This window comes from Urocampus carinirostris, chromosome 7 (genome assembly GCF_059441175.1).
Source record: "Urocampus carinirostris isolate Australia breed hairy pipefish chromosome 7, RoL_Ucar_1.0, whole genome shotgun sequence".
In the NCBI taxonomy this organism is placed as follows: domain Eukaryota; kingdom Metazoa; phylum Chordata; class Actinopteri; order Syngnathiformes; family Syngnathidae; genus Urocampus; species Urocampus carinirostris.
Genome location: NC_142355.1, coordinates 35,754,128 through 35,767,190, shown reverse-complemented (window position 1 = coordinate 35,767,190; position 13,063 = coordinate 35,754,128). Strand labels below are relative to the sequence as shown.

At 36.2% G+C, this 13,063-nt stretch overlaps 1 protein-coding gene across 1 annotated transcript in view; it reads right to left on the bottom strand.

Moving 5' to 3' along the window:
• Positions 1-6,236: 6,236 nt before the first annotated feature.
• LOC148363157 (uncharacterized) overlaps positions 6,237-13,063 on the bottom strand; it is a 43,097-nt gene continuing 36,270 nt past the window's right edge. The window contains exons 8-9 of the mRNA XM_088340737.1: positions 11,189-11,301; positions 6,237-8,542 (exon numbers count right to left, since the gene is read on the bottom strand). Coding sequence (XP_088196863.1) covers positions 8,530-8,542; positions 11,189-11,301 — 126 coding nt within the window. The 3' untranslated portion in view covers positions 6,237-8,529. The remainder of the gene's footprint in view (positions 8,543-11,188; positions 11,302-13,063) is intronic.

Below are 13,063 nucleotides of genomic sequence, written 5' to 3'. Positions count from 1 at the left end.
TTAATGATACTGGAAAAATTGGCCTTTAATAGTTCTTCAATGTGGTTGAATTTGGCCATGAAAAAGGTATACAAAACCTTGTATATGGCGTATAAGAGTTGGTGGTCAGAATGAGAGGAGTTTGCAATGATGTCGGTAATATCCTCCAGACTGGGTAGGGAGCAGCCCATGCTTCACTGGGCTGTGTTGATGGCTCTGTAAGATTTTCCTGTCAGTTAATTCCTAGAGCAAGTCAGTCTTTGTTTGCCTAAAATATTGCTCAAAATCACCAATTTTCGTGAAGAAGACACGTGAAGATTATCTTGGAAATTTTTTTTTTTTTCCTTCTGGTTTAAAATGGAGAGAAATGAGAAAACGACCAAAAGAAAGGGGAAAAAAAAGGATATAAGTTGCATGCATCCAGGCCGGGCAAGAATGACATCATGCGCAAGTCCGTCAACTCCGAGTGAAATTCTACAACGCGCCGATGATCCCAGATGACTACAATATCTATTTATAGATTGCTGCTTCTCATTGGAGTGGACTACAAAGAACTTGAAGGTATTTATTGTCGGAATATTCAAATCACAATGTCCAAGCAGAACAAATCTAACTTTGTAAGAGTCGCATTTAAAAGCTACGACAATGGACACATCGGGATTCTATTCATCTCTCAAGACAGACTAGTTTGAAACACTAAAAGCACCGTAAAACTTTATCTTGAGGCTGAAAAACCATAGTTTCAAACCTAGCTTGAAACTCTTAAAGGACTTTAAAACCCTAACTTTAGGCCAAAGCCCTAGTTTGAAACCCTAAAGGCGCTCTAAAACCTTAACTTGAGGCAGAAACCCTTGTTTGAAAAATTAAAAGTGCTTCAAAAGCCTAGTTTGAGCCTGAAACCCAAGCTGGAAACAACAAAAGTGCATCGAAACCCAAACTTGAGGCTTAGGCCCGAGTTTGAAACACTAAAAGCACCTTATAACCCAAGTTTAAGGCTGAAACCATTGTTCAAAATTTTAGGTCAAAACCATAAAAGCTCTTTAAAGCTTTAGTTTTAGCTTGAAACACAAGTTTGAAACCCCAAAAATGCTTCAAAACGCTTGCCTGAAAAACCAAAAGCACCTTAAAACCGAAGTTTGAGGCTGAAACCATAGTTCGAAACATTAGCTCAAAACCCTAAAAGCGTTTTAAAACCTATTGACCTGAAACCCAAGTTTTAAACCCTAATTTGAAACCCCAAAAGTGCTTCAAAAACCCAACTTGAGACTGAAGCCCTAGTTTGAAATACTTAATGCACCTTAAAACCTAAGTTTGACACTGAAACTATAGTTGTAAACCTTAGCTCAAAACCCTAGAATCTCTTTAAACTGTTAGTTTTAACCTGAAACCCAAGTTTTAAACCCTAGTTTAGAACCCCAAAAGCACCTTAAAACCCAAGTTTGAGACTGAAACCAAAGTTCAAAACCTTAGCTCAAAACCCTAAAAACTTCTTTAAAACCTTAGTAGCAATGTTCCCTCTAATTTTCCACGGGTCTGAGCGTTCACACAAAGTCGGTGAGCAACGCTTGAAACAACAGTGAGCAACCATAATCCCAAGTGTGGCAACTAAGTCATTATCAAACATGTCCAAAACTTGACATCAAGTTAAATTTTGCTGAGTTTGCGGCAATGCAAAATTATTTTTCTCTTTCGAATGAATTGACTCATGTACTATTGCAAAGGTTGTACGGCCTACAAACATCGTTTGTTCTTACAATTCTTTCACAAGATATCCATTTCTTTTTATTTCCTGATATATTTTGTCGCATAAAATTAACATTTTTGGGGGCTTATTTAGTCAGTTGTAAGATACAAAACTGTACTTAATCACATTTTTTAGTGGAAGTACAGTGTTGGCAACAAGATTCACTTGATATAATTGGAAATTATTTGAATACAACACAAACTTTTTCTTCTTTTTTTCCGTGTTTTTTTCTACTTTTCTTTAAATTCCTTTAAAAAAAATCTCATTGTGTTTATTTTTTACGAGCTGTTACTTTTTTCTTTTTGTTCTCTATTTACGTTTTTCCTACATTTCTTTCTTTTTTCTGGCTTTTTTTTTAATTTTTCCTTCTTTTTTTCTCTTCCTTTTGTTTCTTTTTTTCGCAGCTTTTCACTACTTTTTCATTTTGGTATTTTTTACTTTTTTGTTCTATTCCCCCCTTCCTTTAAGTCATTTTGTGCATAATGTTACATAATATTTGGTCATGTTGGGATTAAAGAAGCAAAAATAACCTGAAGAGCCGTTTAGGACTTGAAAGAGACGGTTCCTTTTAGTGAGCCGAGCCGAAAAAGCCGGTTCTCGACAAACTCTACTAACTTTACTCAACTTCGTTCTACTTCGACTCGACTTAGCGAAATAGCGCATTTAGGACACAACGTCAGGGGAACCCGTGTATTTTTACCTTCATGCACTGTAACTTTAACTTAAGTCGCTTCTTAATTAGTAATTTTGAGCACTCATTTTTGTGCGCTGGCTAGATTTTCTTGTGCGCTGAGAATGTGCGAGCAGTGCGCAATTGCGCAGCTTAGAGGGAACACTGGTTAGGAGTAACCTTAAAACCAAGTTTGAAACACTAAAAAAGCTTCAAATCCCTAACTTGATGCTGAAGCCCTAATTCGAATCACTAAAAGTACCTTAAAACCCAAGTTTGAGGCTGAAACCATCGTTCAAAACTTTAGGTGAAAACCCTAAAAGCTCTTTAAAGCTTTAGTTTTAGCCTGAAACCCTAGTTTGAAACCCCAAAAGTGCTTCAAAACGGTAACTTGAAGCTGAAGCCCTAGTCTGAATCACTATCCGAGGGATACACAGAGACCACTAGATCTCCCTGGGTGATCTGCCTGCCGACAACGACAGAGCAAAAGAAAAAGGCTGGGCCTGGGCTAAGAAGGCGACCACACAGACCAGCGCTCCCAAGCATGTTCCTAACCAACGCCAGATCCATCGTCCACAAAATGAGTGAATTTGAGCTGCGGATCGCCACCAACAGCTTCGTCCGAAATAGGAGTATTTTTGTCATCACGGAGTCTTGGCTTCCCCGACGCCGCAGTCGAACTAGCAGGACGCACGCTTCACCGGCACGAACGAGACGGAGACTCCGGTAAAAACAGGGGTGGGGGACTATGCGCTACAATAACAGCCAAATCATTGACACACACTGCTCACTCGATATAGAGTTTCTAGCAGTATCGTGTAGACCCTTCTATCTACCGAGAGAGCTAACTGTGGTCATTAACGTTCCACCGGATACTAACGTTAGCATAGCGCTAAATCTCCTGCCTGCTGCTATCAATAAACAGCAGCTTGCACACCCCGACGGAGCTTTCATCGTCGCCGGCGACTTGAATCGGGCATGATTAAGGACTGTACTTCCCAAATCCATTCAATAAGTGTACTGAGCAATTAGGAATAAAAACACTGGACCGTGTGTACAGTAAGATCAAACATCTAGTTGGATCCGCCCATCTCTGTCTGTCCCTCACCCCCTCATACACCCCCCCTCCGGAGGAAAACAAAGCCTATACAACAAGGACAGTACAAACATCTTCTTTGTTCCTTTATCTCTTTGTTTTCCTTATCCTCACTGTAAAATGTGGACCTGGAGTGCCACGTCCAATTTCGTTGTCACAATATATCCCATGTTGTAACTATGACAATAAAGGTATATTCTATTCTATTCTATCCTAAAATCACCTTAAAACCCAAGTTTGAAACTGAAACCATAGTTCGAAACCTTAGCTCAAAACCCTAAAAGCTTTTTAAAACCTTAGTAGTAACCTTAATACCAAGTTTGAAACCCCAAAAGTGCTTTAAAACCCTAACTTGATGCAGAAGCTCTAGTTTGAAACACTAAAAGCACCTTAAAACCCAAGTTTGAGGCTGAAACCATCGTTCGAAACCTTATCTAAAAACCATAAAAGCTCTTTTTCAAACCTTAGGTTTTGCCTGAAACCCGTTTGAAACCCCAAAAGTGCTTCAAAACACTTCAAAAGTGTTATTTGAAAACCTAGCTCAAAACCCTAAAAGTGCTTCAAAACCCTTACTTGAGTTCGACACCCCAGTCTGAACCCTTGTCCAAAACCCTAACAAAGTGCTTTAAAACTAGAGTTTGAGGCTGAAACCATAGTTCAAACTCCAAACAAGTCTTAAAAACCTCATTTGAAGCCAAACCCCTAGTTTGAACTACTGAGTATTATGAATTGTTTCAACGTGTGCATACTTGAATCTGCCATACTAGAATTAAACTGCTAATCAATTTTGGTTTTAACCCCATTCTGGTACGGTTTTAACCTAGCTACACAACTATTTTATCTTAAACTTTAGTTCGTGAGTGTGTAGTATAAAAATAAAGAAAAGTAATAAAATAAATATATGAATGAAAAATCATAACGTGCAAACACCACACCAGGGCAGCAGTTTCTATTTATTTTATGGAAGTCAAAATCAATACATTCCACAATAACAAACACAAATGTAATTACAAAGCAGCTTGCTGAGGAAACCCCGCCCCCTTTTTGGCATAGCCAATGAAAGTAACTCAGACTCAAACCGACACAGTAAGGTTTGAATTACAAGATAATAAATAAAACACGTTAATGACAACTACGATAGCAAAGCAGTTTAACAGAAATGTTTTTACACACTAAAACCGGCTATTAGCTTAGCCTTATTAGCCTAGCTATTTACTGCGTGTACAGCTGAAGTGGAGGTCAACTAAACTTAACCTATCTCGCAAAGTTTTACCTCAAATTGAGGAACCCTAAATCTGATTTTCTTTTTTGCTTTAGTGAGCAAGTTACAGAGGCTATTAGCTTAGGTACTCACGAAAGCAACTTTCTTAATGACAGAAGTTAACATGGAGTTCAACAAAACTTAAACTTCATGAAGTTTAAACATAAATCGAGAAACGCCAGAACATATTTGCTTAGCCTTAATTAGCAATTTACTGACACGATTAGCTTAGCTACTTATGAAAGCAATTTTCTTGATGACATAAATGAATCTGGAGTTTGACTAAACTTAAACTTATCTTAAACTCAAATTGAGCTACTGAAAAACATTCAAGGCTATTAACTTAGCCAATTAAAAAAGCGATTATCTTTTTTTTTTTAATTGTAATGACAAAATTTAATATGGAGGTCAACTAAACTTAACTTATGGTTATTTTAAGTTTTTACTCAAATTGAAAAACTCCAAAATATATGTTGTTAGCCTTAATGACCAACTTACTGCGGGTATTAGCTTAGCCACTTATGAAAGCGATTTTCTGGATGACATAAATGAATCTGGAGGTTGACTAAACTTAAACTTATCTTGAGCTCAAATTGAGCTACTGATAAACATTCTAAAGCGAGTTACCGAGGGTATTAGCTTGGCCACTTATGAAACCAATTCTCATTATTTTTTAATTGTAATGACAAAATTTAATATGGAGGTCAACTAAACTTAACTTATGGTTATTTCAAGTTTTCACTCGAATTGAGAAATCCCAAAATATGTGTTATTAGCCTTAATGACCGAGTTACTGAGGCTATTAGCTTAGCCACTTATGAAAGCAATTTTCTAGATAACATAAATGAATCTGGAGTTTGACTAAACTTAAACTTATCTTAAGCTCAAATTGAGCTTCTGAAAAATATACTAGAAGTTATCGAGGCTATTAGCTTAGCCACTTATGAAAACCTTTTAAGTGTGGAAAAAATGGAGTTTATTCAAAAAAGCATACACTCGCACAAAAGCTTAATATTATTATTATCATCAATAGCATTATTATTATTATTATTATCACTCTTTGAAGAAAATCCCCATAAATAAACATTTGACATCCGACTATATCAAATATACAACATTTTTTCTTATTTTTCAAAATAGAACTTTCTACAAAGCAGGTACAAATGGAATTTTCCGAACTATGTTGACGTGGACGTTTGTATTTACATAAGTGACATCATCGTAACGTTGCTGACGTGGATTGTAGTTTTTTGTTTTTCTGTCACCTTTACAAATACATTTTAAATGGCTTTCCACGTTAGAACTTCTTATTGTACACAAAAATCGACCATAAGTATGACAAAAATTTTCAAAGTTATGTCCGCTCCGAAGAGGTTTACGTGCACGCTAACATGCTAACATGCTAACATGCTAGCCGATACGGAACTTTTAAGGTTCTTCGGACTCGTTTTTGGAAAACAAAACAGCTTGTATATAACCTATTCATTTATTTATTCATTTTTATTGATGTATTCAATCATTGGTTAAACCAAGGATTCATCAAGGACAGACTGAGGAGATAATTTCTTCCTCCTGCCATGAGGCTCTTTAACTTCACCCGGGGGAGTAAAAGCCCACATCAAACCCCACCCCCACATTTGCATATTACCTTATTTTTATTACAGTGTGTATTTTCCGTAACACTATTTAAATACTCTATAGCAAAATGTTATATTGGGTATTTTTCTATTCTATATCTTTTATCTTATTATTCTATTTTTCTACACAAGGATACTGCTGGAAGCGTGAATTTCCCTGCGGGGATGAATAAATTATCTATCTATCCATCTACCCATCTATCCATCAATCATCCACTTGTTTAATCAGTTATTCATGTAGTCATCCATTTATAAGTTCATTGAATCTTTGACAAGTATTCATTGATTTAGGTATGAATTTAACTACTCGTTTTAATGTTATATTCAATTCATCATTTGTGTCGTTTTCAATGATTTTTTGGAGTAAAGGAAATATTTCTAATATTTTATATATTTTTTTATTTTTATTTATGAAACCTTTGAGTACTTTTTAAATACATTTTAGTTCTTTTAATGCTGCCCTTGGTCATTTTTACTACTTTTTAGTCATTTTAATGACTTTTTAGGGCTCTTAAGTACGGTTATTGAGTACTTTTTGTTCTTTACTATTTCTCGGTTGTTCGAGTGTTTTTAATGACTGTGTAGTACTTTTTAGTACTTTTAAGTACTGCACTGGGCTTTGCAGTACTTTATGTCATTTTTACTTTTTAGTCCTTTTAGTCTTTTAAGGTACTTTAAATGGATTTTTAAAACTTTTAGTTACTGCACTGGGCTTTTCAGTACTTCTAAGTCCTTTTTACTACATCTTAGTCATTTGAAGTAGTTTAATGGATTTTTAGTACTTTTAATGAGTCCTGAAACTGGCTTTTAGGACCTTGTGTAAGTTTTACTACTTTTAATGGCTTTTTAGTACTTTTTAGTACTGCATAGAACTTTTCAGTACTTTTTGTGTAATGTCTTTACATCTTTTTAGTTGTTTTTAGTACTTTTTAGTTCTGCATTGGACTTTTCAGTACTTTTTTGTGTATTTTTTACTTCCTATTTAGTTGTTTTTAGTACTTGTAATGCCTTATCAGAATTGTTGTCATTTTTACCACTCTTGTTTTAAGTACTTCTACTGAATTTGAATTATTTTAAGTATCTTGTGTGCTTTCAGTACTTTTACTACATATTAGTAGTTTTTAACACTTTAAGAACTGCATTAAACTTTTCAGTACTTTTTTTGTAATTTTTACTTCTCTGTAGTTGTTTTTAGTATGTTTACTGACTTTTGGGTACTTTTAGGTAACGCATCAAATTTTTCAGTACTTTTTGCATCATTTTAGTTGTTTTAGTACTTTTAATGACTTGTTTGGACTTTAAGTAATTTAAGTAATTTGATTTTTCAGTCATTTTTTGGTAATTTTTACTTTGAGTTTATAGTACTTTTAATGAGTTTTAAGCACATTTTATTTATTTTTAAGTCATGCAGTGGATTTTTCAGTATTTTTTTGTAATTTTTACTTCTAGTTACTTACTTTTAAGGACTTTTTAGCAGCTTTTATGACTTAATTTTATTACTTTATTCTGGTACTTTTTTGTCTGTTCCAGGACTACTTAGTACCTATTTTTCCTCTCTTTTTTCTCAGAGACTGTTGTAAGGCAGATTTAATCTCACATTTGGAATTTTGGGCATTAAGAATCGGGCAATTCAATTCATTTTCCCCATTGGAATGTCGATAGTCCATAATAGTCCCCACCCCAAAAATATATGTATATACAGTATACACCAATACAATATTTTTTTTTTGTAAAAAAAACAATAAAATCTATAGCATAAACAGAGTGAAATCTGAATAGATTTTCAAATTGGTTACATCGCTAACATGCACGACTGTACATATTTCAGTGCATTTGACGACACACTACAGAAGCTAACAAATCAATAAATAAGCGTTAAATAAATCCACACAAAAGGGGAAAATATTCTCAAAAGAGGAGTGACTCGTCGCCACGGCGATCATCCATCTCCGTCGTACCTCGCTCGGGCCCCTGGGCGCCCCCGGGGGCCCCTCCCCTCGTCACCTGGCGAGAATTCAGATTGGAGCGTTCCAGAAGCGGACGTCCTTTTGGGGAAAAAGTTGAGGTCTCAAACTCTCACCAGCGCCCTCAACAGGCCCATCATGGCGAGAAGCGCCCCCGTCGCCAAGATGCACTTCCAACCTATCTCCATCCCCTAATGGAACAAACCGAAAAAAAAAAAATCACATTTTTTTTCACTTTTTTCGTGTCTCATTTTACAGTGTCTCTTATAAGTCCAACTTAGTATAAACGTATTATGTTGTACTTAAAAGTACTAAACAGAAACTAGAAATTATACAAAAGTAATGATAAGTTAGTTAAGAGTAACAAAAAGTAACGGAATGTCCTAAAAACGACTTAATAGTACCTGTCATGATTACCGATTTGAATCACCTATGCCCGCTCCAACTGCTTCGGACTCTGATTGGCTCCCTGTCCCTATTTAACCCCACTCCTATCTGACCCCTTTTGTCAGTCTGTCTGGGAACCTCAGTTAACACTAGGCAGGCCTTTTTCTGACACCCCTGACTCCCACCTGTTTTTTGCGCCTGTCTGTCCCCCGGCTTCGAACCGTTTCTGATCCTGACCACGTCTACTCTCCCGTCCCAGCTTTCGACCTCGTTTTGTCCCCGACCACGTCTACTCTCTTTTCCTGGCTTGCGACCCGCTTCAGACCCCGACCACGTTTTTGCTCTCCTGTCTCTGCTACAGACCCGTTTTCCATTCCCGACACCGCCATCGCTCGCCACGGAAGATTAAATTCCGCGTTCAGAGCGACCTGCTTCCCAACAATTACCGGATCGTGGGCACAGCTCTTCCTCCTTCTTTCAATAAAACTTGTGAGAAACGCAACGCAATTGGTTCCTGTTTTCGTTCTGGTCCTGACAGTACCAAGTCCTTTAAAGTACTAAAAACTATTAAATAGTACTAATGAAAATACTTGGAAAGTAATGCAAACTATTAGAAAGTACTAAACAAAAGTAATGACAATTACTAAAAGATAATAACTATAAAGAACTAAAAAGTACTATATTGTGCTGAAAAGTACGATGTAAAAGTAAAAGATTTAAAAAGAGGCTTAATTTCTTGTTTTCGCATCTCATTTTATTGAGTTATTTCTCTTTCAGCATCTTTAAAAAGTCATACATACAGTAGTACTAAGAGGTTGTACATAAAAGAACACAAAATACTAACAAATAAAAGTACTGACAAAGTACTTAAAATTAATAGTACTAGACCTAATCTATAATACTAATCAAAGGTCCTAAAATTAATGTAAATGTACTCAGAATTACTGGAAGGACTTAAAAGGCACAAAAAGGACAAATAATAACTAAAATGTAGTATAGAGCACTAAAATTACAAAACAGAACAGAGTTTCCTGTTTTCACATCTCATTTTACTGTAGTTTTACAGTAATTTGTTATTTAGTCTCCCTAAAAAGTCCTATATAGTATTCAAAAGTATTGTAGTGCTACCATGCATTAAAAAAACTATGAAAATACTAGTGGCAAAGTGGTAAAGAGGAATGAAAAGTACTTAAAAGTATGAGAATCTACTATATAGTACTAATTTAAAAAAAGTCATAACAAGTAATGGAAAGTACTGGAAAAATACTGAAATGTACTTGAAAGACTCAAAAAGGACAAAAAAACTAAAAGGTATGTACTGTATTGTACTAAAAAGTACTATATGGTTCTGAAAAGTACTATGTAGAAAAGTAATGGAGTAAGTATTAAAGAATAATCAAAAGTCCTGATAAGGACTAAAAAGTCCACTAAAAATTCCGCTAAAGTACTAAAACGTACTCAAATGTATACAGTACTTAGGAGTACAAAGTCATACTAAAATATAATAAAAATACTATGAAGTAGTGAAATGTACTAAAAGGTATATAACTGGAAATACTCATGGAAAGAAAAGTACTAAAAAGTCACAAATGATAAAAAAAAACCTTGACGAAAGTACATAACTTTTCTGTAAAAACCTCAACAGTACACAAAAGTACTAACTAAAAGGTACCAAAAAGTATTAAAAAGAAACTAAAAATGTTTCCTCGTGGAGATAATCTCGCATAAAAAAAATTGAATTTGTAACTTTGTAAACATAATGGTCAGGAACATGTGATGTTTCTTATGGAGATAAACTCTTCCATTGGCAAATTTTGAATTTGTAACTTGTAAGGTTACAAATTAATGTAACGGTAAGGAACGTGAGGTTCCTCATGGAGATGTTCTCCTCCAATGAGAACATTTCCAATTTGTTGCTGGATAAACGTAACGATAAGGCTCGTAGGGTTCCTCGTAGAAGCAATCTCCTCCCATAGGAAATTCTCAAATTTGTAACTTTGTAAATATAATGCTAAGGAAGGTGATGTTCCATGTGGAGAAGATCTCCTCCATTGGCAAATTTTGAATTTGTAACTTTAGAAAAGTAACGGTAAGGAACGTGGGGTCCCTTGTGGAGATGTTCTCCTCCAATAAGAACATTTCCAATTTGTTGCTTGATAAACGTAACGGTAAGGCACGTAGGGTTCCTCGTGGAGACAATCTCCTCCCAAAGGAAATTCTCAAATTTGTAACTTTGTAAATCTAATGCTAAGGAAGGTGATGTTTCTTGTGAAAAGGAAGATCTCCTCCATTGGCAAATTTTGAATTTGTAACTTTAGAAATGTAACGGTAAGGAAGGTTGGGTTCCTCGTGGAGATGTTCTTCTTAAATAACAAAATGTCCGATTTGTTACTTCATAAACGTAATGGTAAAGCATGCGGGTTCCTCGTGGAGACGTTCTCCTCCCATACCTTGCTCTCTGGGACGCCAACTCCGACAACCAGCACCAGACCACAGCCACTATCACAATCATTCCTATGAAGGGGATGGAGAGAAGAGCGTGCTCAGATGGAGGGATGAAGTTCTGAGGAGGGAATCAAACACAAGGACCATGGCCACAGCGGGGGTGAATGGAGGGAAACGTGCAAAATCACAAACAAACGAGTACAAAATGCGATGATGTGGTCAGGTGGGTTGTCCACACAAGATGGACATTCAGAGAACAAGGACAGGAGCGAGACGGGCACACGTGGACACTTTGACATTGAGACATAGAAGACACGTCTTGTCACAAATGTTAGAGACAAAACATCTACCTTAAAAGCTTTTTTTCGCAGAGTATAAAGTTTTTCAATAAGATAAGCCTTAGAAGGATATTTTAACCCAAAAAGACCCACAGAATAAATTCAAAGTACTGGTGGCATACCCTAACTTTTCTCAAAATTGTCTGTAGCACTGGAAGTCGTTCAAAAGTTAGAGCTCCCTTTGGTGGTGGATTTCTGGGGAGCCTTCCTTTTCTAACGGGCATATTTTCAGCCACCAATAAATGTTTTTCAAGACCCGAGTTGGCCAATCTGTTTGTTTAACGTCCTGACTAAATTATATTACCAAAAAGACAGAGACACAAAGTTTAAAGTACTTGACTTTTTTTAACTGTGTTAGTAGCACTAAAAGTTGTTCAAAAGTTGGAGCTCGCCCTGGTGGTCAACTTCTTGGCAGCTTTTGTAACAGGCATCTTTTCAGCCAACTTTCAATATTTCTCAAGACCCAAGCAGACCAAATTGTTGCCCCTGCGTTGTCTGTAGTTTGATCACATATTTTTTAAAAAGTAGTGGTTTCTAATCTGGGTAAAATCCCATAACGTTTCTCTAAATTGCCTTTATTGTGGCAGTAATATAGCCTAAAAGGTTTTCAGAAATTATAGCTCCCTCTGCTGGTCAATTTGTTAGGAGCCTTCCATTTGTAACAGGCATGTTTTGGCCACCTATAAATGTTTCTCAGATCAAGTTTGAGCAAGCTGGACTTCATAAGAAATACTTTGTCCGCATAGTTAAAAAAAGATTGGTTTATCATTATTATTTACATACTTTAACACAGGTGTGTCCAAACTTTTCAGAAAGCGGGCCAGATTTGGCAAGCTGAAAATATGTGAGAGCTGATCGAATTTTTTTCGAACAGTTTTATGACACGATCTCTAATCAATTCACCCTCAGTGCTTGGTTATTAGCATCACGACCTCATAGCTCGCCTTTGTAGCATTTTCATTTGACTTAATTTAAAATGTATTTAATACTTCGTACAACATTACTGGCAGGCCACATATTATTAAGTCAAATGAAGTCATATTCATTTGTAACACCCTTTATCACAAGAAGTCTCAAAGGGCTGCACAGACCACAGACTAAATGCTGAGTCAGCTTTTTTGGCTTTTTTCACATCTAGGGTAACTAACTCAACTGCCTGTGAAATGCGGTGCTGATATTCAATGTCATTCTGGTCTAGAAGAGTAGAATGTCTTTCTGGGCAAAAATGCTGAAGCGACAAAACCAAAAGTGCTGAGTCAGCCTGTGAAAGATGGTGGTCACGCTGAGCAAATAGGGCGTCCAAAACAACAGTGAGCGACTCTTTAGTGGCATTGCCGTATCATTTCTTCATTACTAATTAAATATTATATAGTATATTATTTTTGATCCCGGCCTGTAACTGGCACCCCAGGCAAGACTAGGGACATGCCTGCCTTAATATTTCTTAAAATTGTCTGAAATGTGGTCGTAACATAGCACTAAGATTTAGAGCACCCTCTGGTAGTGGATTTGTTGACAGCTTTATATTTGTAAAAGGCATGT